The sequence below is a fragment of the Gordionus sp. m RMFG-2023 genome, chromosome 4 (assembly GCF_954871325.1).
Source record: "Gordionus sp. m RMFG-2023 chromosome 4, tfGorSpeb1-WG-v2, whole genome shotgun sequence".
Classification (NCBI taxonomy): domain Eukaryota; kingdom Metazoa; phylum Nematomorpha; class Gordioida; order Chordodea; family Parachordodidae; genus Gordionus; species Gordionus sp. m RMFG-2023.
In genome coordinates, this window is record NC_088778.1 from 15,279,662 (window position 1) to 15,307,351 (window position 27,690).

At 26.0% G+C, this 27,690-nt stretch overlaps 1 protein-coding gene across 1 annotated transcript; it reads left to right on the top strand.

Moving 5' to 3' along the window:
• On the top strand, nucleotides 1-26,595 carry LOC135928394 (putative autophagy-related protein 11). Its single transcript, XM_065464848.1, has 9 exons — nucleotides 1-120; nucleotides 163-408; nucleotides 449-600; nucleotides 10,895-11,140; nucleotides 11,560-11,724; nucleotides 12,144-12,381; nucleotides 15,386-15,514; nucleotides 18,730-18,821; nucleotides 26,390-26,595. The coding sequence occupies exons 1-9, from the start codon at nucleotides 49-51 to the stop codon at nucleotides 26,511-26,513; spliced, it is 1,464 nt and encodes a 487-aa protein (XP_065320920.1). The 5' UTR covers nucleotides 1-48; the 3' UTR covers nucleotides 26,514-26,595.
• Nucleotides 26,596-27,690: the final 1,095 nt, after the last annotated feature.

The following is a 27,690-nucleotide window of genomic DNA, read 5'->3' on the forward strand; positions in this document are numbered from 1 at the left end:
AGCAATGATGAAAAAAATAAGTTAAATTTTGAACTTTTGGAATTAAAAATGCTACATGAGCAACAGATTGTTGAATATTCAAAATATATTAGTAAATTAAAAGCTTTATATTCTAAGCAAGTTAGTTAAAATTATTTCACTTTATCATTTTTTGTTATATAGATAAAATCTATCAATGATGACAAACAATCTACTATTTTAAAATTAAATCAAGAAATACATCAACAAAAAAAGTGCTCTTATGAGATGACAAACATAATTGAAAATTTACAGACAAAACTTTCTAATTTTTTGAAAAAAATTGATAATTATGAACTTGAAATTAATAAATTTAATCGTAACGAAGTTCATTTACACAGACTTAAAACAGAAAATAAGGATATAATTGAGAAGAATACTAACCTTCAGGTTATTCTTAATATTTTGATCCACTTTAAAATTAGGTTAGTCATCAATAGAGTCCTTAAACATGGAATTACAGAAATCTCAAAAAAATGTCAAAAATCAGAATGATATCAACTTTGAAATGAATAGCAAATTAAAACACTTGCATGAAGAAAATGAAGAATTCAAACATCAAATATCAGTTTTGAATCATAAGTTTAGATAAATACAATATATAATCAAAAAAATTGTGATAAATTATATATTCATTCTTTAATAATTAATGATAGTAAGACTTCTAGACTCACAATTAGTCATTAAATATTATAGATAAGGGTGGATCGATACCTTCGAAGGCCGATCCAATCCAATAATCCCAATATTAAATTGATATCTGTCGATAACCTATCCGATATCATATCTAATTTTGTATTCTGTAAAATACCAATGATTACTTTTTATTAGTATAACATCTATAATTTAACTATGCCATCACATATGTCATTTAAATATATTATTTTTGTAAATTATCTTTTATTTTATTTTTATAACTTAACTTTTCCGATCCGATAATCCCAATATTATCTGTCGATTACCTATCCGATATCATATCTAATTTTGTATTCTGTAAAGATACCAATGGTTTTAATTCTTAACATATTTTTTATTAGTATAACATATATAATTTAACTATACCATAACATATGTCATTTAAATATATTATTTTTGTAAATTATCTTTTATTTTATTTTTTAACTTAATTTTTATTTTTATACAAATAATAATGATTCATAATATAAAAAAAATTTACATATTATATATATAAAAAAATAATATCACAACAAAAATACATAGACAACATCAATGTTAAAATATAAAAAAATGTGACCTTAACCACGTACAAATAATAATAAAAAGAAAAATATAACTCTTCTTACTACAACACGCTCCCCCCCCCCTTCAAAAAAAACTATTGTTTACTCATATTATCCTGAATATGTCCCACACCACTCTTGCTCCAACAATAACTCCTCCAAGTCTTCCATTATGTCCTTCATACCTCGTCTCTCATCCATTGCACCAATATTGCGCCTTTCGTCTGGTAATCTAGTATCGGATACACACTCAACGGGGTCTCACTTGTGATCGCCATTACTGGCCTTATTTGCTTCTCTGTATCCGTTCCCTTTCTTCTGGTCAATCCCATCATATCTGAACAACCGACTCCCCTTACCGTACTTGAACACGGTCATCTTGAACATTCCCCTCAGCCAAACATCGTCCTGTCAATTCCCTTCTACGCATCACATGAGAAGAGTTATATGTTTCTTTTTATTTTATTTGTACGCGGTTAAGGTCGCATTTTTTTTAACAATTCCCTCTTTAAACTATTTCTATACTAATCTCTTCCGTAATTGACCTCTATGCCTTACCCCTTAACTGATATCATCAAATTTTATCCTATAAAATTTGTTTACCAAATTTTCTATTACTACACCTTTCTCCCATTTTTTTGAACTTCCATATAATCTAATCATACTAATTGTCCAACCGTATATTCCAATTCCCTTCTATCTATATCCTCTTTACAGCCGTTTTACTAGGTACTAACTTATCCAAAAACATCCTTACCTTCCGACCTATCATTTTTTTCTGCTATCTTTTCCCAACACATTATTATAATACAAATGCTTCACCCATATTTCTCCCTTTCCACTTTTTGTCTTCTTCAACCATCCTTTAACCGTCGCTACCATCCGTTCCGCCTGTCCATTAGAACTGGGATGATACAGTGGCGCTAACACATGATATACACCCGTTCTCTCACAAAACCTCTTGAATTCCTCACCGATAAAAGCTGGTCCTCCATCCGATACCACAGTTTTTGGAATACCAAACTTTGACCATACTTTTTTAAAATGTTTAGTCACAATATTTTTTGTAACTCAATTTCTTCAAATTCATTTGGAGAATGCATCTACACTCAATATATATACTTTTTTCCTTCATATTCGAAAAAATCAACATGAATTCTCTCACCTGGTCGTACACCTTCATGTACCATTTTTATCCTTACGGGGCATGTCGGACTGCATTGCAAATCTCACATTCCTTTCCCAACTTGTCAATATCCTCGTTCATTCTTGGCCACCATGCGTATTCTCTTTAGTGATCTGGGCCCGAAATTTTTTTAGAAAAGTTTTGCCGGCCCGGCCCGACGAAATTTTTTTTAAAAAATTTACCAACCCAGCCCGGCCCGAATTTATTTAAATATAGAAATTAATCTTTATAATTACTCAAAATAAAAGACATATGTTATATGCGTTTAGTTTCAATAAATAAAATCAAATATTTTTATTTTACACAAAAAATTCAATATAAAATTGATAAATATATATATATTTAAAAAAATTTCCGAAGTCCGACCCGACCCGGCCCGTTTTTTTAAATATTAGGCCCGAGTCCGGCCCGAAACCCGTTTGGGCAGGGCCGGGCCGGGCCTTACTTTGCAGATCTCTATTTCTCTTCCCCATTACTTCATACGAGTAATCATTGATGATCCGCATGTATAACATTCAAAATTTTTTCCCTCAAGCTCCCGGGTATAACGGCTCGGTGTCCCCTCATGACACAATCGTTCACTACAGTTTCTGTTATTTTTGAAAACTTTATCATCATCTTTCCATGACCTTTTCCCCATTAGACATAATTTAACTACCTCTAATTCTCTATCTTTCCTTGTATACTTTTTATATCTTCCCATGTAGTATGTCTACACCTTATACCTCGCATTACTATACTACCAGACATTCTTCCCGATTATCACTTTTCAATACAACAGATTCATTCATGCTTTCCCCCGTTCTGAATCTCGACAAAATATGAGTAATTGATTCTCCTTTCCCTTTCGATACTTTAAGTCCAAATCAAAATTTCCTAATAACAATAACCATCGCTGAAGTCGAGGCGACAACATCAATTCTTTGTTATCTTTTTTAAATAAATGTATTAATAGCTTATGATCTGTAAAAACAACAAACTTCCTACCTATAAGTATTCGCGACGCTTCGTTAGCCCAAAAATCACAGCCAAAACATCTTCTATCACTGAATATCGTTTTTCTACCTCTCTAAATACTCTCGAGAAAAATAAAAAAAGGTCTTTTTATTCCATCTATTAGATACAACATCGCCCCACCTACTCCCCTATTACATGCGCCTACAGCCAAAATTACTTCCAAATCACTATTAAAACACACAAGAATTGGCTCTCTCCCAATTCTCTCTTTTAATTTTCTGAACGCAATTTCTTGTTCATCTTCCCATTCATAATGTATCCCTTTCCTTAATAATTCATACAAAGGAGCAGCTACTTCCGCAAAATTCGATATAAACCGAGGGTAATAATTAACCATTCACATAAACGATTGGACCTCTACTTTACTGGTCAACTTATTCAATTTCGCAATACTCAACAAATTTTTATCCAACGGTTTAACCTCCATTCCATTAATTTTATGACCCAAAATGTCACTTCAGTTACTTCCAACTCACTCTTTTCACGACTAGCCTTTAATCCTTTATTTCAAATTCTAATAAACTCTTCTTCCAAGCCTATCATGCTGTTTCATCGTTATTCCAACAACCAAAACATCATCCATATAATAAAAAACACCCTCTTAACCTTGGAAAACAGCAGCCATTGTATGCTGAAAAATAGGGGCTGATACACTTAACCCAAACGGTAACCGACAAAAAGTAAATCCCTTGAAAGTCGTAATCGTCCACAACTTCCGAGTCGTTTTTGCCATCAGTAATTGCAAATATGCCCACTAAAATTCAATCTTGGAAAAATATTTTCCTCCTTTTAGACTGGACAAAATTTTTTCTATTCGCGTTAACGGGTATTTCACCTCTACAACCCAAGGATTCATTGTCACCCTGAAATCTGCGCACAACCTCAACTTTCCATTGGCCTTTCTCACACAATGAAGTTGCCCATTCGCTGTAACTAATTGGACAAATAATTCCTTCTCGCACCCAGTTATTCAACTCTTTTTCCATTTCCGCCCTCCATTCAAATAGAACTCTTCGTACCGGACAATATTGCTGTATAAAACCTTCCTTTAAACGGAGGTCAACTTCATAATTCACTAAACATCCTAATTTCTCCTCAAAAATTTCACTATAATTATTCATTAAAATTGACACGGCACTTCGCCAATTCAAATTCGACAATTGTTCCTTACCTTCCCCTACATTACTCTCTTCCTCTTTTTTCCTTACAAATTTCTCCGGGAATTTTTGTAACATTGGTATATCCTTCTTTTCATTATCCAGCTGCACACTTCTTTACTAATAATTTTCTCCTCTGTTTCTCTTGCATTGGTTACTATTTTTATTTCATCATTATTTCCCGCATTAACACACTTCCTGCAAGGTATTTCTTTTTTTACATCTCTATGTTTGTCATTTTCTATAATATTAACACTTTCCCACAACTCTTTATATTTTTCCTTTCTTTTTTTAATTGGCACTATCCGCGTTTGAGAAATATTCGTTTTTACAAACTCATTTTCAAAATTACCCGTCATACCTTTTCCAATGATTTCATTCTTTATATCACTTAATTTTTTATTTCCCAGTATTTTGAACTTCAACCATTTCATCTCGTTTAATTTCATTTGAAAAAAATACCCCAAAAATTATTTAATGAACCAATCTTAACAATCCATTCCCATCCCATAATCGTCTTCACCTTTTTTTATCAACAACCCACAAATTTAAATAATCAACTATACCATTTATCACAAACGGTATTTCAATTTTTCAAACTGTCTAACTATCATCTCCTCTAATTATACTCTCTTCCGGCCAATATTCACAATAATTTTCATAACTTACAATCGATATCGCAGCACCTTATTCAACAACATAGATATTTCTCTACTTCCTACAACTATTTCTACACGAGGACATTTATCCTTCTCACTTTTGCCCTCTAATTTTAAAATTGAAATTCTATAATTTTTCATATTTTCATCATTTACCAAATTTATATTTCTTATCTATTAATTTCCTTTAACTTTTTTATTGCTACCCTCTGGAAATCTCATGTCAGTCTTTGATGTAATAACCCCTATTATACTATTTTCGCTATCATTTAGTTACCGCTCCAGACATTCTATCTCCCGATGTCCTCCATTCCTACATTTGAAACACATAATCATACTCATCTTTACCTTCTCCCCTCTTCAAATCATCATTATTTTGTACCATTCTTACATTGGATGCTGGCGCTAAATATTTTACTGCCGGAAATGCTTCCCCATTTATCGGTTCTCTTACATAACAATTCTCTTTAGAATGTCACATTTTTCCACATCTTTCACATTAAAATATTTTTTGATTATTTCCATTAATACGATACGTCGGAATATAACATTTTTCACTGCTATGCCCTACTCCTCCGCATCTATTACATTTACGTTGCACAGTTCTGAACACAATTTCTACTTATATGCCCCAATTCCCCACATGCATAACATCTCACATTTTGCATATTCATCTTTTGTCAATTAAATCTGTCCCGAAAAAAATTCTCTCTTTCCCAATTTTCCCTTTAATTTCTCTGCAAGCTCATTGGAGTATTATACTCTTTAAAATGATCGTATTCCCTATCATTCATTCGATCCTCTCTTCTGAAATCTTTTTCATACCTTCTCCCATAATGACTATCAGTATTTCGTTTATCACCTCTCATTCATTGTTCATCTTTAATATCTATTTCTCTTTTATTATTAATACCTTTTCGTTAATCTCCCGCCCTAATAATATTAACATTTTTTTCATTCCTTCTATCATATTTTCAAATTATCCTTTCATCTTTTAAATTTAACATTTCTTCCGTCATTCTTTCATTTTCATTAACGTTTTTTAATTCCCTTTCATTTTTTTCTTTTTTAATTTCATTATTTTTAATTTAAATTTCTTCCGTGATTTTTATTCTATCTCTTTCTATACGATGTAACACTATACCCATTATCCATAAATATAGCACTACTACAGCTATAATACAATTATTTCTCTGTGAAACCATTTCCACATAGCTCTTCGTTTTAATATTTCTTTTATAATTAAATATTTATTTTTTATTCAAAAATAATTTATTAAAACTTTTATTATAAATATTTTAACACTACTAAACGTTAGAAAATATATTATACTTATTATTATAATACATATGAAACATAATTAAATATTTTTATAATAATTTTTATTTTACCTTTTATTTTTAATACGGTTTTCTTCTCTTTATTTTTGTATTGCGTCTCAGGTTCATTAGCAACAGGACTGTAGGCACCAACTTTTGTAACTTATCTTTTATTTTATTTTTATAACTTAACTTTTTTTAAATTTTCATACAAAAAATTTAATGATTCATAATTCAAAAAAATCAATATATTATATAAAAAAAAATAATATCGCTACAAAAATACATAAACAACATCAATGTTAAAATAAAAAAAATGCTACCTTAACCGCGTATAAATAATAATAAAAAGAAACATATAACTCTTCTTACTACAACATTTATAATGATCAGTTATAGTTTATATTCAATTCAATTGAAATTTTAAAAGTATATAAAATATTTTTATTGATAAATCACTTATTATATAATAAGTAATAACATTTATCTATTTACATAATATAGTAATAAACAAATATATTATGAAATTTGAAATAAATAATTAATATAATGAAGATTTCTTTTTAGAAATATCAAAATTTCCAACTTATCAAAGGTCAATCAGCAGCGATGGGGACTGTCAATATCACTATCTTAACTAAAAACTGATTCTGAAAAGATTATCGAACAATTTTATAAACAGAATGCCCAAAAAAATAACAATATGGCTTAATGTTTATTAATTAATTATTACTATTAAAAAATTAAACAAAAATGGATTTCGATTTTATTTATAAAAATAAATAGGTTTTTAGACATAATTTTTTTAAAAAATTTTATATTTTATTTTTGTTCAAAAAGCCATTTTTTATCAGATCGGATTATCGATTCATCCCTAATTATAGATAAATGATCAAAATTGTTAACACTATATTGCATGGATTTGAACAAAGTTAGATTGCAGTAAATTTCTAAAACTACTACAAAAATAAAAATTTTACCCTTTATCAAAAAATAATGAATATTTCAGAGTTTAGGACCAGAAAAAAATATTGAATGGTTCAAATAATATATATATTTTTTAAAATATTGTGATTCATTTTAAAGGGTATTTATTCCTTAAATTTATTTTAAAAAAGGTAATAGCTATTACCAAGGACTTGAACCATTATCTATTTGGAATCAGTGGCATCACTAACCTTTACAGTCAGAGGCTCAAATTTTTTTTAAAAACCTGAAATATTTTCAAAAGACCTTCTTTTTTTAGATTTTTTTAAAAAAAATTCAAGGAGCTTGAACCACTGCTTTCTCCCCCCTTATTGTCGCTACTGTTTAAAATTTTAGGTGGTTCAGGAATAAGAAATTAAAAAGATTACAGTGAGAAAATATACAAAGCACATTATAAGTATACTAAATATTTAAGATTTTTCATAAAACTAGATCTCTATTCAAAAAGTCCGCTATATTTAATTAAATTTTATTGTATATTTAAGTCAATTACTATGATAATTTCTTTGATTAAAACGTGAAATATCTGATTTGGCAGAATTCCAATATGATAATTCTTTAAAACAAAAGATTGATTTATTCAATTTAAAATTATATTAAAAACTTTCGTTCTTTTTTTTCTTTTCTACACATGCTCTTTTAAAACAATAATAAACAAAAACGTTATTAAATTATCAAAATACATAACACTCTCTAACATCAATCACCATATCCCTCTCATTTAATTATGATTACAACAATTACTTTTAAAAAAATATGGACCTTAATATTTAGTAATTATTTTATAAAAGTTTTACTTGAATGATTGTCTAAATTTAAAATATAATCAAGCAACAATAAATCAAATTGTTTTTAAATATAAAAAAAATCTATAGAAATTTAAAAATTACTGTTATAAGAATTAATAAAACTGTGACAGGAAAGTATTATCAAATATTTGGCCTTAAAAATTATATATTTATAGCAAAATGGTTTTAAACCAGTTAAAAAAAATTTTTATATTTTTGGTTTACTTCTTTTAGCAATTTGATATAAAGGTTTGATTATGGTTCAGAAAATTATAAAGGTTTATTCTGGTATAATGGTTTGGTTCAGTTTACTTTGGGTCCAGGCTTTAGCAAAATTTGGAACCCTGATAACCATATCAAATTTAAGAACTATAACTCACTTTTCAAAATTTTAGGAACCAGAATCAGAACCACTTTTTAAAAAAAATATTCAAAACCAAAACCCTTATAGTCTAGATTCCAAACTCTGGATTATTCCAACAGTAAATTATGAAAATAAATTTTTTTATGAAAAATTATTCTAAAATGGCAATGTATCGATACTAGTTATTAACATCTGGCCAATACATCCTTTTTATTTTAACTGGTACCAGTGGCCCATACCCAAAAATAATATCTTTAAAAGTAAAAAATTAGATTTTCCATCAAACTGCTTATTGAATGCTTAATATTTTAATTTTTGGTTTGCAATAGTAATCATCATAAAAGCGATATTAATAATATAAGCAAAGCTTTGTTAAATTTTTTTTTCTATTCTTAATTTTATAATTTTTTTTAACTTTATTATGAATAATAAATATACAATAATAAATTACGAATGCAAGTTTCATTAAATTTTAAACGGCAATTAGAAATTAGTAGTGCTGTACGGTAACGTCAAAAAAGTAACGTCATACGTTACCTTTTTCTAGAAGTAACGAGTAACGGTAACGCGTTTCTTTTTTTTGGGTAACGGTAACGCAAAACGTTACTCGTTACTTTAAATTTTTTCTTAAAAAAATATTAATAAAAAAACATATTTTATTGTGCTATAAAATTACTTTTATTTATTTTTAATATAAATAATAAACCGAGTTTTTAATTCATATCAACCACCATTCCTTTCATTCTTATTTAAATTTTCGCTCGTTATTTTCAATCAAATTTTAATCTAACTAATATTCAATCAAAATTCAAAGTATATATTAATATTATTATTCTATATTATAATTTATTTTAAGAATATATGCCAAACTCTTAATAGTTGATTCTTCTGATGAAGAAAATTTAACCCTATATACTATCAGCAATGATTCACCCACTCTTTAAATTAGATTGGCCCTGGATAAAATCAGAGATGAATAAACAAAGAATGCAAGATCTTATTTCCATTTTGAGAAAAGATCTTGATAGAGAAAGAGCAGACCTGATTCCCTTATCCAAAACAAATACCCAAATATTTCTGATAAAGATTAATTTTTTTTTGATGAGGAAATTAATGAAAATCCTTGTGAAAATGTTTTATTAAATTTTTTTCAAAATAAAGATACTTCTTTAAATATTTTTAATAAATTCCCCGAGTTAAAATTTTTATTTATTAAATATAATACCACCCTCCCATCCTCTGCTCCAATTGAACGTGTGTTTAGCACGGCGTAGGCTGTGTTGAGCACTAAGCGCTCTTGTTCGTCTGATGAAAATTTTGAAAATCAATTATTGCTAAAAATAAATAAAATATTATTACAAAAAAATGTTATCTTATGATTATATATTATATATGAAAAATTTTTATAATAAGATCTCATCATTTTATGTATTATTTTTTATAATTTTGTCTATATTATATATTGTAAGAAAAAATAAATATATTTTTGTATATAATATTTAATTTTTTTAAGTATCGAGTAATAAGTTACTTTTTGAAAAGTCAGTAACGCGCGTTCCTTTTTTAAAAAGGTAACGAGTAAGGGTAACGCGTTCCTTTTTTTCCAATGTAACGAGTAACGGTAACGCGTTTCTTTTTTGAGGTAACGTTTACAGCACTAGAAATTAGTAATCAAATAATATTTTTTGTGGAAATTTTTAAATAAATTTAAATTTTTGGGGGATTATATTATCTAAAAAAAATTTGGTACTTGTGGTAATGTCAAAAATAGTTGTATTAATGCAGCTGATTTTATGTAAGTAAGTTGTAAGTTTTTCTAGAATAAGGAATAATTCGAAATATTTCTATAGTGATTCAAAATCAGTACATCTCTGTTTTAAAATTACATAAAGGTTTAAACGGTAATCACAGACAATCCATTTCACAATTATATTATTAATGTATATTTTAATACCCCCTGCTAAATATTTGTATACCTTTAAGCTTATACAGGGTTTATTTAAATGTATTCTATGTAATGCAAGGAATAAATTATACGTTATTAGAAAGAAATATTTTGTTTTATTGAATTCTTTGAAATGCAAAATCTTAAATTAAAAAAAGAATTATTGGTCTTTAAAAACAAAAATTTTTTTTAAAAAAATTAAAATAAAAATAGGCTAAATTTGAAAGACCTGCAAAATAAAAATGAATTATCAATTTCCAATGAAAATTTAATCCGCCAAAACAATGAACTTTTGATTCAAAATGAGGCACTCAAAAACAAAATTCAAAAACATGAAAGGATTGATAACAAGGAAATTGATGATCTATTACAGCAAAAATATAAACTTAAAATTGACACACTTCGATTGGAAATAGAGAATAAGGCCAAATATGAAGTTGATACTTTAAAGAGAGAAAAGTATAAATATATTTTATATAAATGTAAATTACTTAAAGTCAATTTTTAAAAAACTTGAAAATAGTGACAAAGCTTTCCCATATCAGTGTGGGGGAGGAGGGCAAATTTATTTTGATTAAAAATGTTGTAAAGCCAATTTTTATTACCTAAATTTATAATTTGAATATAAACAAAATTTTATTTTTAGATTAATCAAATTTTTTTTCCAAATATATAAAATATAATTTAAGGAAAAATTTAACTAAAAATATTATTTAAAAATAAAGCAAATTTAAATCAGTATACATTTTAATATTATTGGGGGGAAGGGTCAAAAATTTTAAAACTGAGGTGAGATTGACTTCCCTGACCTCCCTCTTACCCATTGACGCCTCTATATTCATTATTCTATTCATTTTTATTATTATTATATTAATTAGTGATACGATCAACAAAGAAATGGAAGTTTTAAACGATATAATGTCACAGCAAAGGCAAAAATGGGAACGGGAATCCAAACATTTACAAAATACACTCGACTGTATTGAGTGTGAGAAAAGCGAATTAATTAAATCGACAAAAGAATGTGTTATGAGAGATAAAAGGTTAAAATATTAATTTATAATTAATGTTCAAATTATATCTGACATAAAAACCTCATTGAGTTGCTGATTTTCATATATACATTATAAAGAATCGGTATTTAATCATTTCATTATTTTAATTAAAAATAAATTGGTTGCACGAAAAAATATTGTTCGGGATTAGGGATTGGCAAATACCTTAATGATATTTTCAAAATTTATTTGATAAAATAAGTTTTAAATTTATAAAAAATACTTTTTAAATCAATAACCCATAGATTTCAAAAATCTCAACCCAATGATGTTTTTGATGTGACACCTATTCAAATAAGATGGATTGATACCCCAAATTATAGGACTTTTGTCCTAACTGTTTTTTTACTCGCAATATTTTTTAAGAATCAACAATTTATATATAATTATGCACTAATACATGATAGGAAACTGTTTGACATTATCCGAAATCTGCAAAAGAAACTAGTAACAGAACGTTCGAATAAGTGCAAGTTAATGTCGATATTTCGCAAAAAAATTAGCCAAAGAGAACACACTTTGAACAATGTAACGTCTAAATTGAACGATGAGAACAAGGAGTTAAGAATATCCCTAACTCAGGTTCAACAAAAGCTGGCGGTCTTGATAAATCAAAACAAAAACTTGGGAACCGAATTTATCAATGTACATTATAATATTTATAATTCTAAACGATTTTTTATTATGAAATTTGATTAGTTACTTTTTTAACTACCTTTAGAGATTTTATTCATTAATTGTGTAGTCTATAATTCATGTTATAGTGCGCGGCAAACTCCTGTTTAGAGTAAATTTATATGCCTAAAATATTTGATATTTCATAAAAAAAAATTCTTTTTTTGAATTACCCTAAATCAAAAAAGTTCTCTTTTTCATGCCTAGGTGTTAAGTGTTAGCGACGCCAACCATTTTATACAAAGATGCACCGATACCAACTTTTTACTGATAGCTTCTAATAGGTATTGGCCAACAGGCGCGTACGCAGGAATTTGGTCTGGGGGGGGGGGAGGATAATAAAATTTTTTAAGAAATATTATTGTTTTTTAAAAATATCAAGCATAAATTTATTAGAACTAATAACTATTTCTAATACACAATTTTAAATTAATGTGAATTATAAAAAAATTATATATATAAACCGTCATATAAAAAACTATAAAATAAATGTGAATTAAAAAATATTAAACGGATATAACTGGCGGTATAGAAAAAATATAAAGTGAATATAACCACTTGACCCAAAATAGAAATTTGAATTTTTTGAGCCTTTAAAATTTATATATATAAAAAATTTAAATATTGGAAATATAAATTAATACACAAAAAGTTTATAAGGAATAATTCTTCGTTGGGATTGAGCTAATATTTCAATTATCTCATCCTTGCTTATCGTCAAATGCCTATGAATATTCAAAAGATCTATACCTTTCAATCTACTTTCAGAAGTTGTACTTCTAGGTATGTTTTTCAGAGACCTGCGGGATTTTAATTTTTTAAATATACCCGGGCCGGGCCCGAATTTTTTTTAAAAAAACACCGGGGCAGGGCCTGAAAATTTTTTTAAAAAAATATTCGGGCCGGGTTTTATATTTTAAAACAGCCTATAATTAAAATCGTTATTTAGTTATAAAAATCAAAAAAAAATATAATTTATTTTTAAAAATCCGGGCTGGGCCTGAAATTTTTTTAAAAAAAACCAAAACCGGGCAGTAAAAAATTTTTAAAAAAATACGGGCCCGTGCCCTGCAAATGGTAACTCTGCAGGGCTCTGTTATTCTTCCTAAAAAAGAGAATGTTCTCATTAGTTTACTAATGGGAAGAGTTGCTAATATATAAACCCTTTTAATACTTGGGAATATTAAAATATGTTTGAAATGCAAAGCATCCATAGCCTTTTTTTGGGACTATATCAACCATAGTTAATTTTATAAACATAGTTATTCAGCTAATAAGGCATCATAAGATACTTTAACATCTTCATGATAAAAATCTAACAAATATTTTTTTCTATCACCATCTGAAAAGGTTGGTAAGGCTTTTGTGAAAGTAATATCTGCAGATTGAGTGCTGCATGATGAATTAAAAACCATTCATTTATTTGGGTTATAAATATATCTAAGAGAGGGGGCATTTGTTTTATAATACTCTTATATTGATCCTATATTAATGTTTTAACGATGAGCTTGGCTTGCTGCAAGTCAAGGGAGACAAATATTAAACAGGTATAGCTCTGCTTTTGACTCAACAATAACATATAAAATATGAAATTCTTCATCAACATTAGCCCTAATTTCCTTGAGTTCTAATAAAATGCTCTCCGCTATTCTCATCTTATTAATCAAGTTGTTTTTGAAAAGTATTACATATAGTTGTATAATTAAATAAAACATTCTAATGAGGAAAAAAATTTGGAATAAGCATTGAATCCAATAATTTTCTTGCTTCTGAGGAAATATTTCTTTCAGGCCATTGTGATATTTCAGTAATAGCAAATAATCGGCTCTTCTAACTCGATAAAAGCTATTACTGCTTGATGGCGAAGACTCTATCTCTTTGGACAAGCTTGCAATTTTTTCTTTCTCCCTGTTGGACAAGGAGTTTCAGAAATAATTATTATTCGACTATAAATTTGAAAATGGTAGATAAATATTACACCACAAAAATTTGAAAATAATAAGTAAATATCACGCCGGAAAACTTGAAATCGAAATTAATCGATAAAATAACGGTAGATGAATGTGATAAATAAATGTAATTAAATATTTAATATGAGATAGGAATAAATATTAACAAATATAAATTAATATAAACAATATTTTTGAAAAATATATCCGGCATCTGCATTTTTTGGCTTTGGGGAGAGGATTTATCCCTTTGCCCCCCCGCTGCGTACGCGCCTGTTGGCCAATCATATACAGATACCATATTTTTTTAAATGAAATGCAATACAAAAAATAACAAATTTATAAAAAAATATTATCCAGCTTCCATTTCTACATAAATATTGTTTGATTATTAATTTAAGTCAAAAAAATGCCTGTCAATATTAATTGAAACTTATAGTCTTAATTTATTATTCTTTATTAATAAAGTTAATTTCACAACAAAATTTTTAAAGGAAATAAAATTAATAACACTTTCTTATTATCTGTTTAGAATTTTGTAGATCAATTTTTCTTTCTTATCAAATCATGGTTTGATATAGGCCACTTTTTTTATATGGGTTAATTATTAATTTGGGTATCGGGTAAAATTAAAAGTATTGGCCAATACTGATTTTGAGAATTGTTTTTTTAAAAAATTTTTTATAATATACTTACAATTATTGGTGAGTATTTTTTTAATATGCCATTTTTTTTGAAAAGGGCTATATTTAAAATAATGGTTATTAAGGATTTATATTACCAATATTTTGTTAAATTCATTTTATAATAATATTATGTTTGTTTTAATTGGTGGCCAACCATTTTACAGCTTATTTTGATTTTCTTTCTAAAATAATTATTGATAATGATATTTGGCATAACACCGATGAAACGTTGCAACTAAATTTTGAAAAATTCTCAACGTAAAAAATAATATTTTTAAAAAATATTAGATATATTGTTGATCTGCTATTTTTTTGCCTATATTATATAATGTTTTAAAGATTGCTCGTCAAAATAAACAAGGCTTTCAAATCGATATACGAGAAAAAGAAGACAAAATTTTTAATCTACAGAAAGATTTGCATAAATTTCAAGATGAATTAAATTTGAAATGCGATGAATACAAAAAAGTAATCTCTTACCTTTTTTAAGATTCCGCTTTGATATTTTTGTATAAGTATTATTTATTTTATTGATCCAGTGGAGAGCCATGATCCCATCTTTTTCAAACTGTTAAAAATAAATTTTATGAATATTTAGTCCTTATCTTAATCTTAAAAATAAAATTTAAATCAAAACTCTGTTTATGATATTTTTGAGCTAGAATTTATATAAAATCCAATTTTTGGAGCCAATTAAGTGGACTTACACATAAGATTAACAATGGATATTTTTAAAAAATTATTTAAAACTATTTTACAAATATAAATGATAACAATATAGAATTTGAGTTAAATAAAAATAGATTAGACAATATTGAATGAAATTGAAAGTTATAAAGAATTTATTTCGTATACAAAGAAAAAAACAAATATTTATTATTATTAACACATTTATAGTGTTGCTAATGTTACTTTTGAAAAATAATAAGTTATAGTTGCAAGCTACATTTTTTAAAATTTAACTAGAAGTAACTAGTTACTTTAAATTATTTATATAATTCATCATTTTAAAATAATTTATAAAATAATTTTATGATTTACAAATTTTAATAAAATTAATTTAAGTAGAATTACAATTAAATATAAAAAAAATAATGGCATTAAAAACCATATATTCTCCTTTTTAAATTAATTGGGCTTAATAATTTTATTTGACTTTCCCAATGAACTATATTCAAAATTGGTTTATAAAATACGTGCTAGTTTTTTTCCGAAAATAGGTATCTCTAGACTAAATAATCGTTCTACAGGAGTGCTAGAAAGTGAGACATTACATTTAACGGTAATTTTAAATTTTGGAGATCAGCATATACAAAGATAAAGAGATATATAAATATTTTTAAAGTAATACGAGAAGTAACTGGTACTATTTAATGTTTAAAAGTAAGATGTACTGTTACTTTAGTAACACTACACAATAAGCTCACTCTTCACAGTTTCCACATCTAAATCTTATCTATTCTTATCACTTTTTTCTATAATACTCTTGCATGCAAATTATACCCGTAATCATTTTTTTATTGTGGCTTTTATTCTTTTTCTTCATATCAAAAAAAATGTCAAAATTTTTCTTACTGTTTTAATCACATAATGTTTTTATTTAAATATTGGTGATGCATAACAGACAACAGACTTTGGATGAAAACATATTTACTTGGAACGTATTGAAATGATTAATAATTCTTTTTTTAAAAATACTATAGGGAACTCATTTATTCTCAAATGAACTCTTCTATCTTCCCATATGTCGTTAACCTCTGGATTTTGGATATGGTCACTCTTTGACCAGTTTATCAATTTGCAAACCTCTAGCCTTGATATAATTACTTTTTCTTATTCCTTTGACAATACGATCTATATAACTTGATGTTGCTAGTTACCCTTTTCTCGTGGATTATACCTCCATATTTTTCTTACTATGTCTCAATCACTTTTCAATTAATTTTAAAAAAATTACTTGATCCAAAAAAAACATTTTACGATTAAAATAAAAATTTACTAAGAAACATTTCTGAAATATTTTATGAAGAAAAAGTATAATAAAAAGAAAAACACATGGCGATTTAATTTAGGTTTTCTGTAACATATAATCATAAATGAGAATTAATAATCATCAATTGTAGCCACACGACACATCACTTAAATAGGCGCGATCGCGGAGTTATTTAAGAATATCTAAAGTTTCAGAAATTTATTAGGACTAATGATTATTTAATATTTACGATTTTTAATACACATATTTAAATATAAATGAATAATAAAATATGAAATGTATATGTTAGCGACAATGTGTTTTTTCCGGCAATGTGATATTTTTTCAACTTTCAATTATTTTTTGAGCGCATTTTTTAATTTAAAAATATGATTTTACCGGAAATGTATTCCATTATTTTTGGAATACCTACCATCAGGTCTTGCCTAAATAGTACCTTCCTATAGCGATTTTTGTTTCGGTAATCTAGAACCTATCAGTTATAAAAAAAATTTAATAAATAAAGAATGATTTCACTGAAGAAATGTTATACTAGTTGATAAAATTTGGTTATATTGTATATACTTTATTGCACATTTGTTAATTTTTTTAAAAAATGATATAGCGCAGAAGATGATAACTTATATAATTGAATATAAAACGGCTGAAATGAACAATTCTCACATTAGATTTGTTTACCAGTATGCTAGAAGGAAAAGTATATTTAATTTGGCAAGAAAATAATATATTTTTATCTTTTATTTGCATAACTGCACAAAAATTTCAGACAATTTTGCCATGAACTTTTGAACTCAATATCATTTATATTAATTTCTCCATATATTTTTCACATAAATTACAAATGACTCGAAATTTAAAGGTAACATTATCTGCAATTCCTAATATAGCTATTCTAAACATGTTGGAATACATTTTCGGTCAAATTATATTTTTAAATTTTAAAAAACGCGTTCAAAAAATGATTTAAAGTTGAAAAAATAACACATTGCCGCTAACATATATAATAGGCTTATGAATCACTATAAAATAAATGTCTTGAAAAAGATTTTTGTAAAAATAATATAAATTTTTTAAGCATTTAAAATTTGATGTATAAATTTAAATTATATTTAAAAAAGAAATGGAAATATAGATTAATGCATAAAAATATTTTTAATAATTATTGCTATATAAACTTATAAAGTATTCATGAAAAAAATGGTGAAGAATGGGGGAAAATAATTATAAATTTATAATGTAATATTCAATATTATTTAAAATTAAGCTAATTTTTCAATAACTTCATCCATGTCATTTTTTAGAAATATTTCACTAGAGTTTTGGAGTGGAAATGTTTTAGATGATTTGGTGGGAAATTTTAAAATGGTGGATAGATATAAGGAAATTTTGAAATCGATATTAATTCACAGAATGTATTTGTTTGTGCTGTGAATGTGATAAATAAATGTAAATTGGAATATATGCCAAAAGGGAAAGGAATCAATAATATTTTTGAAAACGGATTTTAGTGGGCGTCTGAATTTTTTGGCTTTGAAGCTCCCCGTTGCATACTTGCTTGTTAAAAAATAATCATTTCATTTCATTATATTTGTATTTAATTTTTAAGAAATTTTTTTTTCATTCATTTGGTACTTTATTTGAGTTATTATTATATTATTATGTACATTATTTTTATACGAATCGATTCAAGAAAAAGCAAATTTATTGCAAAATAATAGTAAAACTACGAAATCAAGTCAAAAAGTTACAATATCACACCCGAACGAATACACAAATTACCAGGTACCTGATTAAACAAAATAAGGTTGCACACAAAGTGCCTCTTAGCTCGTCTTTTTTTTTTGAAGATTCTAAATAGTTGTCTGAATGGAATACTATTTTAGACTAAATAAATAATACATACCTTCTATGTCAAAATCTATAATATAAGAAAAAATTATAAAAGGGTCATTGCATGTCAATTTAAACATCTTTCGCTCGATTTCTTCGATAAAAATTTATAGGCAAGTTATATATGTTTTAGCAATATTTGAAACTAAATTTTGGCTCATTAGCAATTATATTACTGATAATGCGAATTAAAGATACAAAAATCGGCTCTTTTAACCTTTTACTGATGTTAAAACCGATAAAAAAAAGCATTTTAATGAATTAAAGGTTTCATGTATAGCGCCATATGTACTTTTTTGATTCGCGATATTTTTTTAAATAATTACCCAGCTGCGCTAATTATTGAAAAAGTTATTAGAAATATAGTAAGTGATTAACAGAAAAAAATTTAAAAAATTGAAGCACATAATCATTTCGAAATATTAATTTTAATTTTTTTACTGGACATTAGATGACCAATAAAATAATTTTTAACAATAGAAAAAGTCTTTTATTACATTGAAATGTTCATATATAGCGCAAACTATACTTATTTTAAATATATTATTCGCTATGTAATAAATAATAGAAAATAAAAATTTACAATTGAAGCTCATAATATATTAGAATTATTCATTTTAAATTTTCAAATGGACATAAGATGACCAATATTTACAATTAATTTTGATGTTTCCCTAGTGTCGACTAAATTTAGTCGACTAACAGACGACTAACTAATAGTTTTAGTCGAAAAATTCGACTAAAAACTTTAGCAACTAAATTAGTCTATTAGTCAACTAAAAGAACTAATTAAGTCGACTAAAGTAGTCGACCCTTTTAGCCAGCTTAGTCAACTAATCAAATTTTTGAACCTAACCGAATCTGCATAACTGTATAATTGGGGTTAGTGTGGCTAATTAGTCTAGTTTTTCCGACTACTTGAGATATCATAGAAGATGAACTAAAGTATAGTGACTGACATTTATCTATCATTATCGTTATTTGTAATATTTTTTGAAGCGACGATTAAATAATAAATTGTACATGCTAAATTAAAATTTCAGTGAAGATGTACCATAGAAAAATGGCAATAGTCATAATCGTTATTGAACTTTTTTGAATTTTTTAGGTAAAAATATATGTTGTAAAGATGTAAAAATAAAATTTCAGTGAAGATGTACCATCATAGAAAAATAACAATTGTCATAAGCGTTATTTTTGAACTTTTTTAAAGTAAATAGTTAAAATATATATATTGTAAATGTGTTAAAATAAAATTTCAGTGGAGATGTACCATAGAAGAGTGACAATTGTCATAATCGTTATTTTTTAACTTTTTTGAATTTTTTTAAAGTAAATAGGTAAAAATATATATTGTAAAGATGTTATAATAAAATTTCAGTGAAGATGTTCCATAGAAGAGTGACAATTGTCATAATCGTTATTTTTTAACTTTTTTGAATTTTTTTAAAGTAAATAGGTAAAAATATATATTGCAAAGATGTTAAAATAAAATTTCAGGGAAGATGTACCATAGAAGAGTGACAATTGTCATAATCGTTATTTTTTTAATTTTTTGAATTTTTTTAAAGCAAACTGGTAAAAATATGATATTGTAAACGACAATTGTCATAATCGTTATTTTATCTTTTTTGAATTTTTTCAAAGTAAATAGGTAAAAATATTTATTGTAAACATGTTAAGTTAAAATTTCTGTGAGGATGTACCATAGAAAATGATAATTGTCATAATCGTTATTTAAAATATTTTTTAATTTTTTTTGTCCAAACGATCTGGTTTTTAGCCCACGCCCCTAATTGGGCGGGCTAGCTAAATAATTTAAAAAGTGCTAACGGACCTTTGAAAATTTTAACAATGGGAGGGCTAGCAAACAACTTTTATTTGTTATTTAAAATTTATTAGGTAAACATTAAAAAATATATGTTTTATAAAAAAAATTTTAAATACATAACTGTTGTGGATGTTATCGTCGGAAAAATTAATGAGATAAATAAAAACTTGTTGGATTTGATTTGCAATTATAGTGTCGAAGTATTTCGTCCTATAATTGATAAAATTATATTCTGCGAAAAAAGAGCTTATTTTGAATGTGCAATATTTACATCCTAGGCATTTTGATGAAAATAATAGTAAAGGGATTTCTGAAAAGGCCTTGGAAAAACTGACACAATTGGTATATTGTGTGTTAAATTACGTAACGAATTGTGTTCATTTGCCGGTGAACTCAAAGAGTTAATAGCAGAATTAAATGAAACGGACTATGATATTATATGTGCAGGTGAGGAGTCTAATGAAAAATTACAATAGAATGTGAAATAGGATAATGAATGTAACAATTGTTTAATATGCGTGTATGAAATTCTTGAGATACAATATGTACACAAGTGCATACACAAATTTATTTTTGACTTATGAATACATTTTAACTGTCATTTACGCAAGTTAATTGCGAGAGAACATTTAGTAAATTAAAAATTATAAAAAATAGGATGAGAACTAATATAGACGAAGAAAAATTAGAGAACTTTTAGTGTAAATTGAGCCAGAATATATTCTTGTTTACTTGCGCAAAGGTTCAAAGTTAATGAGATTTATCAACGTAAAAATTATATATATTATCTTAATTCTTTTATTTAAAAAATAAATAAATAGTTAATGGTGAAAAAAATCAACATGCGTTAAAATAATTTTATATTATCATAAATATTTTAAACATAATTTAAATCGAATATTTTTTTAATTCTTAGTAAGGGTGTAGCCTTGAAACTGAATCATTTATATGTTATTAGATGCTTAAAAAATTTGAAGAATGGGCATATTTAAATTTTATATGGGGGACGAGAGTGGTTTAAATTTTTTTATATGGGCGGGGCAAGACGAAAAGTCTATAATTATTTAAATTCTATTTCACATTTTTTCTCCATGATTAAATATCCCTTCTGCATTCTTCTATGATAAAAAAAATTCAAAGGAAAAAATGTTAGATTTTTTTAAAATAAAAAATTTTTTTTAAAAATAAAAATTTAAAACAAAAACTAACTGGTGCCATCTAGGCGCTATAATCATTGAAATTTAAAATAATAAATTTAAATAACCAAAAAATCTTGCTAAATTATTGTTACAAATTTTAAATAACAATGGGAGAGAGAGAGACGGGAGAGGGATTGATCATTTATTTTCTAAAATCATAATTTAAAAAAAAATAATGGTGCCAGCTAGGCCCTAAAATATATCAAAATTAAAATAATAAATAAAATCTCAAAATGTGATGATATTTTATTATATGAAAATAAAAATAATATTGAAAAATGAAAATATAGGGGTTGATTATTGGCCTTTTGGAGTTCGGTTCATCCGGTGGTAAATATTATTTTATTTTAATCATATTTATTTACAGATATAACTTACATTAAAGAAATTAAGCTAAAAATCAGCCATCACCCACCTTTAAAGTAATTAAATTATACTGTAGTTCTCGGGTATAGGCTTTTTCTTTGTCCCACTCCTTCTAAATTAAAGCCTATAGAGGTTTAAGCAACATTTTTCGAAATGTTGTGCCTACAAGTACGTGCGGCTTGCCCACAAACGTGTGGAGGGCTCCTCATATTTTTATTTTTATACCCAAATTAAATTGTTCCAATTAGATGGAAATGAGGAAAACCTAGCGTAGCTCTGTTGAATCTTCAACGTTAGAGGGCAAAAGCGCTATATATCACGTAAATATAGGGGTTTGTTTTCCTTTTTTGAAAAAAAATTATTAAAAGAGGAAAAGTATGATCAATTGCGAGATAAATTTTTTTGAGGGAGAATTATGAAAATCGATTTTGTGATAAAAGCTAACCCCCCCCCCCCCAACCATTTATTCTTAAATACTTTATATATATAATAAATTCAGTAAAGTTTTGCAAATTTTTTAAAGAAAATACATGTTCTAATTTTTTAGGCGTGGCGATTAAGGGTGTGAACCCCGGTTCTTACTCCGGGACTCGTGATCAGAGTTGGTTTAGTCATAGACCCAAACTCAGGGTCTGGGGTTACACAACTAACCAATTAACAAAACTCAATCTTTTTTTTATTGAAATAGTTTTCAAATCAAGAAATTTATTTATATGTATAATTGTAGATTTATAAATCAATCTCCTTATCAAATTTAAACGTTTTGTTATGTGATTAAAAAGTGTGCTCTCCTCTATTAACCTCATCTACTCTTCTGTTGTGATTTAATCTTGACGTGGATGCTACCTATTTCAAACATTGCATTTAAAATTTAATAATTGAATTTTCTTTGCTTTTGGGAAAACGGATAAATCATATTTTTATTCACGTCGATGTTATATTCTTCCATGCAGATCAAATCTAAGGAGTTTTCTAATCTCATTAGCTTCTCCCAAATATAACATCCACAACAGTTATCTGTACTTTGGTATTAAAAATGTTAAAATTTTATGTTACATATATTTTTCAATGTTCACCTAATAAATTTTAAATAACAAATAAAAGTAAAAATTTTTTAACCGGTCCGCTTGCAATTTTTAATATTATTTAGCAAGCTCGCCCAATAAGATAAACGGGCGTAGGCTAAAAGTCAACTCGTTTCATCAAAAAAGTTGAAAAATATTAATTATGACAATTGTCACTTTTCTATGTACATCTTAACTGAAATTTTAACTTAACATGTTTACAATAAATATGTTTACTTATTTGTTTTGAAAAAATTGAAAAATAAAGGTTATGACAATTGTCACTCTTCTATACTACATCTTCACTGAAATTTTATTTTAACATCTTTACAATATATATTTTTACCTATTTGCTTTGAAAAAATTCAAAAAAGTTCACAAATAACGATTATGACAATTATCACTTTTCTATGGTACATCTTCACTGAAATTTTAATATAACATGTTTACAATATATATTTTTACCCATTTGCTTTAAAAAAATAGAAAAAGGTTCAAAAATGGCGATTATGACAATTGTCACTTTTCTATGGTACATCTTCACTGAAATTTTAAAACATGTTTACAATAAATATTTTTACCTATTTGTTTTAAAAAAGTTCAAAAATAACGATTATGACATTTATCACTTTTCTATGGTACATCTTCACTGTAACTTTAATATAACATGCTTACAATATATATTTTTACCTATTTTCTTTGAAAATATTCAGAAAAGTTCACAAATAACGATTATGACAATTGCCACTCTTCTATGGTACATCTTCACTGTAACTTTAATTTTTACCTATTTACTTTAAAAAAAGTCAAAATAGTTCACAAAAAACGATTATGTCAATTGTCACTTTTCTATGGTATATCTTCACTGAAATTTTAATTTAACATGTTTACAATAAATATTTTTACCTATTTGTTTTAAAAAAGTTTAAAAATAACGATTATGACAATTATCACTTTTCTATGGTACATCTTCACTGAAATTTTAATTTAACATCTTTTCAATATGTATTTTTACCTATTTACTTTAAATAAATTCAAAAAAGTTCAAAAATAATGATTATGGCAATTGTCACTTTTCTATGGTACATCTTCACTGAAATTTTATTTTAACATCTTTACAAAATATATTTTTACCTATTTACTTTAAAATAACTCAAAAAACTTCAAAATAACGATTATGAAAATTGTCACTTTTCTATGATACATCCTAATTTAAATTTAACAGTATATTTTTGCCCATTTTATCAAAAAAAAAATTAAGAAAAACAAAAAATTATTAAAAATAACTAATATGAGATTTATGACTTTTCTATGGTTTATCTTCTCTGACAAGCAGTCGGAAGAACTAGACTAACCCCGACTATACGGTGCTCAGGTTCAGTTAGGCTCAAAAAATTGATTTAGTCTACTAAATTAATCGATTTAGCATGTACACTAAATGGGTCGACTATGCTGACTAAATTAGTTGTTTTAGTCGACTATATTAGTCATTTTAGTCGACTATGCTGACTAAATTAGTTGTTTTAGTCGACTATATTATTCATTTTAGTCGACTATATTAGTCGTTTTAGTCGACTATATTAGTCGTTTTAGTCGACTATATTAGTCGTTTTAGTCGACTATATTAGTCGTTTTAGTCGACTATATTAGTCGTTTTAGTCGACTATATTAGTCGTTTTAGTCGACTATATTAGTCGTTTTAGTCGACTATATTAGTCGTTTTAGTCGACTATATTAGTCGTTTTAGTCAACTAAATTAGTCGTTCTAAAGTTTTTAGTCGATTTCCATGACTACGACTATTCGTCGTAGTCGAAAAAACTCGACTAATCAACAACACTATGTTTCCCCCATAATTTTCAATTATTGACTTAATTATTTAACATCAGTAAAAGATTTAAAAAAGTCAATTTTCCCTTTCCCCATTATCTCAGGTAATATAATTTAAAATGACCCAAAAAGATTGTCCTAGGTGCTATAGAATGTTCTATTCAGAATTAAGACGAGCTATGGTGCAGCCTATCTTTAATATATCACAGAGTAAGATAATCAATATTTTTATATTTAGGGTTGGCAGGCTAAATCAAATTTATTGCAGATATACAAATTACTTTAAATCTCGACTTAAATCAGCCCCAATTTTTTTTAAATCACTGATTCAAATCAATATTTTTAACTTATTGTTTTATTTATTATATCCAAATATATTAGTAATCAATAAAAAAATTAGAACTGTAATAAATAACATGTGAATATTTTTAATATGATTTTAAAAATATATAAAAAGGCTTAAACGAAATTTAATTTTTTTTAAAATTATTCTAATAAAAAAATTAAAAATCACAAGTAATTATGTTGTACAAAATAGTTAACCCTTCTAATTTTCGGCTTCTAACCGTTTCCAATATTTGGAATTAACTAGTTCTAATATTTAAAATATTATTTCTACAGAAATTAAATTCTAATGTGACACTATTATTTAGGTGGGCTCACCTTATTTATCACCGGAAAACTTTGATATTTATTTAAAAATAAAACTTAAATCTTGCCTAGAACTTTACCGAAATTGATAAAATATTTATATTCCGATGTAGCAATTAGTCTGGTCTATCTACGTCTTATATTCATTTGTTAAATTAGAAAGGGATTATTTTAAAGTATAAAGTTTTATATTACTTAAATATAAGAAAAAAATTAAAGATTTCAAAAAATAGGCCTTAATTAATAAATGAACATTCTCTTACCAACTTTATATTAGAAAACAATTTTAATGATATTTTTTTGAATCTATCATCATCAAACTGTTAAACCAAGGTTTAAATTTTAAGAAAATATTTTTTGCGATGCAATATTTTATCTACAAAAAAAAATATGTTATCTTTAGAAAAAAATTATATAAAATATTATCCTATTATCACTTAAAAATAATTTTTAAATAAGCTAAATCTTATATTGACAGATAATCTGTAATAAAATTTGTTTTAATATTATTTTGAATCAAGAAATGCGAATCCAATCAACTCAAATACTTTTAAGGATAAGGTAGATATTTATGCCAAGAAACCAATCAATTTACATATGAAAGAGTTACCAGTTGGAGATAAAGTATTTTATACTTTACCTTAAAAAAAATTAGTATTTTAAAACTAACTTTGTATAAATTGTTTCATTGCGAATATAATACTCAATTTTTTAGGAATTATAGTATATAGTTATTTACTATAAAGAATATTTATAAAAAAAAATTTTTATCAATATAATTTATTTCAGAATATGCATTTTATTCATGATGATGATTGTTAGATATGTTCATTTTGTAAATCTAACATTAAATAAAATTATGGAATTATTTTTAATTTATATATATTTTATATAATCTCATGCATATTTTTTTAGTATATTTTAAAATATTTGAAATCGTTATCTAATTAAATTCATTTATTTTTAATCAACAATATATTTCTAATATGGCCCAAATATCATGATGTTGTTCTAAATTTTTACGATATTATTTAATTACGTAAAGTAAGTAATATATAAAAAATATATATCATATTTTTTTTACTAGTAAATTATTTATATAGATTTATTTTACATAATCTTGTCCTTTGTTAATTTCAATATATTTTTTATTTTATTATTTATATAATATAACTATAATTATATGTATTTTTAAAAAAAAACTTGTAATAAAGATTTTATAAATAAAAGTTTGGTAGAAAAACTATATATATATATATTTTGTATGTAAGCTTTATAACAATTTTTCGGTCTTGGAAATGTGGGGTTTATAATCAGGGGTGGTAAAGTATCATATTGCTTATTTTTATATAACAGTAGCATAAAAATTGAATTAGTTATTATTAATGTAGCTGCCATGATTTATCCAAAATTTAAACTTAATTTGGCATATATTCACGTACCAAGTTTTTTTTAAAATATATACAATTCAAATAACTTATTTATTTATATGAAAATGTGAAAAAAATATATAAGATTTTTCCTAGCCTTCATTTCCACAAAAATATTTTTTACTTTAATGAGGGCACGAAACATTTTTAAAGAAAACATCATTTTAAAATAATCTCTGATACTAGCGCGAGCTACTTAATTTAAAACCACGAAAAAATTAAATTATTTTTTAATTATTCCAATTTACTACACAAGTTATATTTGAAACAGGGTTAAAATTTAAAAAAAGATAGATTTTATAATTCTAAGGCTTATAAGATGATTAAAACACATTTAAAAAGATGGAGCATTGGAATGATCCCCTTTTGATCATTTATAAAATTGCTGCACC